This window comes from Larimichthys crocea, chromosome XVIII, assembly GCF_000972845.2.
Source record: "Larimichthys crocea isolate SSNF chromosome XVIII, L_crocea_2.0, whole genome shotgun sequence".
Taxonomy (NCBI): Eukaryota; Metazoa; Chordata; class Actinopteri; family Sciaenidae; genus Larimichthys; species Larimichthys crocea.
Window position 1 is genome coordinate 2478262 of NC_040028.1, and position 5053 is coordinate 2483314.

At 43.2% G+C, this 5053-nt stretch overlaps 1 protein-coding gene across 1 annotated transcript in view; it reads left to right on the forward strand.

The window, feature by feature from the left end:
- The first annotated feature begins 1246 nt into the window (after nt 1–1246).
- The window catches only part of nkx1.2lb (NK1 transcription factor related 2-like,b), an 8741-nt gene continuing 4934 nt past the window's right edge, over nt 1247–5053 (forward strand). The window contains exon 1 of the mRNA XM_027290828.1: nt 1247–2051. Coding sequence (XP_027146629.1) covers nt 1737–2051 — 315 coding nt within the window. The 5' untranslated portion in view covers nt 1247–1736. The remainder of the gene's footprint in view (nt 2052–5053) is intronic.

Genomic DNA, 5053 nt, shown 5'->3' on the forward strand with positions numbered 1-5053 from the left:
GTTGGGCTCTCTGATTGGCTAATCATGTCTCATTGTTTCAGCCATTATTTTGCTCAACTTTTAATTTCTTCCTCCTAAGGATCATTGAGCAAGGCAATTACATGGAGCTGACCTTGTGTATTAGGGCCGGGGAGGAGGACAGGAAAGATGTCCCATCACCTCTTTCTTTCTTTCTTTCTTTCTTTCTTTCTTTCTTTCTTTCTTTCTTTCTTTCTTTCTTTCTTTTATTTCATTTCTTCCACAACAATATAAAAAAAAGTGTGGCGTCAGAGCCCCCATCACTATTCCCCTCTCCTCTGTGGCTGAAAATGAGAGTCAACGGAATATTAAGTCCCGAGCATTTGAATAAACACGTCGTGTGTTAAATCAAAATCCAATTCTGTGGTCTATTATTTTCTGGCATAGTAATGACTGCCAAGGATTAGGAATCAATATTTCACTGCAGCGGGGACATTACCGGCTTTATTCAGGCCGTAATTGAGTTTTGAGGAGAGGCCCTGCCCTGGAATCTGCATTAAAGATAAGGGCTGCTCTCATATGGATGCACAAGTGAAGCTCAGAGCGAGGCGACACGTTACACATCAGCTACACATCAATTACAGCCACGCCAGTTAACCTTGCGACACACCGAAGCTACTGTAGCTGCGACACACACTTTACACTAATTCCAGCCATTACAAGAACTGTGGTCAGCCACACATAAGTGAGGCTAATATTGTGTATATTATATATTGTTTTTTATATATTATATATTATGTATTATATATATATATATATAACGCTTGACTTCTGTGTGAACAAAGTGGCTAACGCTGTGAGGTCCGCGAGCTCTTTCAGCGGACTACAAACTGAGACGAGGCAGCGCGCGCTTCCCGCTCTCTCTTTTTTCTTCTCATGCTCGGATAGCCCACACCGCGGCGCACGCGCGCGCGCAGTCCGAGATAATAGACTATTAGTGGAAGTGGGATTAATTTGTAGCCAATTACAAGCCTTAGAGTTGAATAGGAATGCATAAATAAGGAGGGAGACGAACTAACACACACACACACACACACACACGCAAACGCGCGCGCGCACAGGGAGGGGGACATAGGGTATATGATAGTGGGTCCTCGAGGGGCCGGCTGAAAACCAAAAAAGGTGTTGAGAGCTGCACGAGCTGAGAGAGAGAGAGAGAGAGAGAGAGAGAGAGAGAGGCGCGAGCTAGTTTTAACTCTTGGAGTCAGATCAGCGTGCGTCCCGCCTTCAACTGTCAGGCTTCCAGCGCGCGCACCCACTGGTGACCAGACAGAGCGCGCGAGGCTGGAGGTCGGGACGTCCGAGCGCTGTTTATGTGTGTGTGTGTGTGTGTGCCAAGCTCGGGATAACGGCGGCGTACAAGACAGACAGACGTTAGATCACCGGAGACGCTGTGTTGCCGCGGTGGAAGCAGAGGATGAAGGGGGGAGAGCCGCAGAGGAGAAGACACAGAGAAGAAGTTTAAAGTTTAACGGGACCGGCGGCCGGTAGTCCAGTTAAAGCCATCCATCCGTGCAGACTGTCCCCCATGGAAAAGTTTAACGGGCTGAGCGCATCATCTCAGCCTGGATGCTGACGGGACTGAGCCGGCCTGCTGTCAACTTGTTATTCTGACATGAATATCATACAGTCCCGTTAAACCGGTTTCAATCTCATTTTTCATCGTTCCCGTTTTTTTTATCCGAGTTCTTGATATATGGAAAAAGGAGAGTAAAGTGATGAACCGGGACAGAGCGGTACCGGGGCCCGGAGCGGACGGGGTCCAGACCGTGATAAACCGGGACAGAGTCGTAGCAGGGCCCGTGGCGGACACAGTCCAACCAGTGATGAGTCGGGACAGAGCCGTACCGGCTCCGGCCGGGGACGGGATCCAAACCGTGGTGGGCCCGGACAGCGGAGACATGCTCGACGGAAGTGCCGCCGGTGAGAAGCGGCTCTTCTCCAACGCGGTGGCCGGAGGTAGAGACTCTCAGGTCGTGGAGAACCACTCGGAACCACCGCCGACGAACCCGGTGTTAGCCCCGCCACAGCAGGTAGATGGAGTAAAGTTGGTGGAGTTTGTGTGACGGAAAGTGTGTGGTAGCAGCAGACAGGAACGGTAACTTCAGAAGCAGTCAGTAAAAACAGATCACGGTGGGTCACCGGTACAACCGGGACAGAACCAGTACAGCCGGCATGTGCATGGAAATAAACGGCAGACAGAGTGAGCATGAACGGCAGGAAGTGAGAAGAGTTTAGAAGAATGAGGAGAAGGGACATAAATATGAAAATATGACTGTTTGTCTGTTTGTTTTATTCTTTATGTTTATGATCGTGTTGACGGTACCGGCGCTTGGTCGCGTGGGCCTGCGTTATCACGTCCTGGCTGTTCGATTCCAGCAGCAGATGAGGCCTTAATTAAGACCAGCAGTAAAATGAACAGCCAATTTACTGCGCTAATGTGATGGGAGACAATAAAAATAAAGGAGATGTCTTAAAAAGACTGCAGACGGAAGTTTGACAATAAAAAAACACACTGCTGTGATCAGCAAAAATAGAATATTTTGTTTCTATTAAATTTAATAATTTAATTTAAATAAACGAACATTCCATGAAGAATTACTTTAAAAAAAACTTTCATTTTCATTCATTTTAGATCCATTATGATCCTGGAGAAATCCTCGTGTTTCTGTCCCGGAAACAGAATCCCTTGCAGTGTCGTGGATTACACGGCGGGTTTATTGTGTTAAATAACGGATTATTCCCGGTAATCGCAGCTCTGATCACTGCACCGTGTGATTATTCTTATCATCAGATGTTAATAGGCCCTCTGGGTACTCCCTCGGATTATTTCAGGGGAGAATTCTAAAATTATGAATGTGGGATTATTCACGTGGACATGCTCCAGACTGGCCTCATTAATAAATGAATGATCATAATCAGGATGTAGAGCACGAGGAAGTCACGCCGAGCCTCGCGCCAGCTTTTATCTGCCTCACACACGCGCTCACCTCTCCGCCTCGACATAAATCTGAAGGATATGAATTCATGTCTGTATCATACAGTAAACACGGGGCACGCATGCGGCCTCAAACTGCTTTAAGTTATGTGAGTGTTGGAGATTTTATGGAAATCATAAATTAATGCTTTCATTAAACTAAATAAAATGTTTGCTGTGCAGATTTTTTTCCATCAAGAAATATTTTTTCTGAAAACAGAGTTGTTGTGACGTGTGTAGATAAAAACGTGTTTCTGTATGATTCTGCATTGATCATACATATTTGATGAAAGAAACGCAGCTGATTGTGTTCATGTTGTGGCCGCGTGCTTTATGAATATAGTTTACCGTCCGTGTTATGGCCTGTGAAGTGTGCGTCACTGATGCTGCCTTCAGGTGCTTCAACACTTCAGCACAGTTACAGACACATGGAGGCTAATTACAGATCCACGGAGATGCGCTACAACTTCTCTTATTATTATTGTTGTTAATATTAAGCCATTATTATTATTATTATTATTATTATTATAGACTGAGTCAATCTAATTTCATGTTAAATTATAACTATTACTATCACCGCCCAAGATATTGACATACAACTCTTTCATGCTTGGATAACAGAAAATCAATGTAAGTAACTGATTTAGTACAACCGGGACAGAACCAGTACAGCCGGCATGTGATGGAAATAACGGCAGACAATTACATGAACAGACAAAATAAAAAAGAAGATTTAGAAGAATGAGGAGAAGGGACATAAATATGAAAATATGACTGTTTGTCTGTTTGTTTTATTCTTTATGTTTATGATCGTGTTGACGGTACCGGCGCTTGGTCGCGTGGCCTGCGTTTCACGTCCTGGCTGTTCGATTCCAGCAGCAGATGAGGCCTTAATTAAGACCAGCAGTAAAATGAACAGCCAATTTACTGCGCTAATGTGATGGGAGACAATAAAAATAAAGGAGATGTCTTAAAAAACTGCAGACGGAAGTTTGACAATAAAAAACACACTGCTGTGATCAGCAAAAATAGAATATTTTGTTTCTATTAAATTTAATAATTAATTTAAATAAACGAACATTCCATGAAGAATTACTTTAAAAAAACTTTCATTTTCATATTTAGATCCATTATGATCCTGGAGAAATCCTCGTGTTTCTGTCCCGGAAACAGAATCCCTTGCAGTGTCGTGGATTACACGGCGGGTTTATTGTGTTAAATAACGATTATTCCCGGTAATCGCAGCTCTGATCACTGCACCGTGTGATTATTCTTATCATCAGATGTTAATAGGCCCTCGGGTACTCCCTCGGATTATTTCAGGGGAGAATTCTAAAATTATGAATGTGGGATTATTCACGTGGACATGCTCCAGACTGGCCTCATTAATAAATGAATGATCATAACAGGATGTAGAGCACGAGGAAGTCACGCCGAGCCTCGCGCCAGCTTTTATCTGCCTCACACACGCGCTCACCTCTCCGCCTCGACATAAATCTGAAGGATATGAATTCATGTCTGTATCATACAGTAAACACGGGGCACGCATGCGGCCTCAAACTGCTTTAAGTTATGTGAGTGTTGGAGATTTTATGGAAATCATAAATTAATGCTTCATTAAACTAAATAAAATGTTTGCTGTGCAGATTTTTTTCCATCAAGAAATATTTTTTCTGAAAACAGAGTTGTTGTGACGTGTGTAGATAAAAACGTGTTTCTGTATGATTCTGCATTGATCATACATATTTGATGAAAGAAACGCAGCTGATTGTGTTCATGTTGTGGCCGCGTGCTTTATGAATAGTTTACCGTCCGTGTATGGCCTGTGAGTGTGCGTCACTGATGCTGCCTTCAGGTGCTTCACACTTCAGCACAGTTACAGACACATGGAGGCTAATTACAGATCCACGGAGATGCGCTACAACTTCTCTTATTATTATTGTGTTAATATAACATTATTATATTATTATTATTATTATTATTATTATTATTATTATTATTATTAGGCTATTATTCTTAATATTAGACATAGTTGAAATTACTGTGAAATTAGTGTGG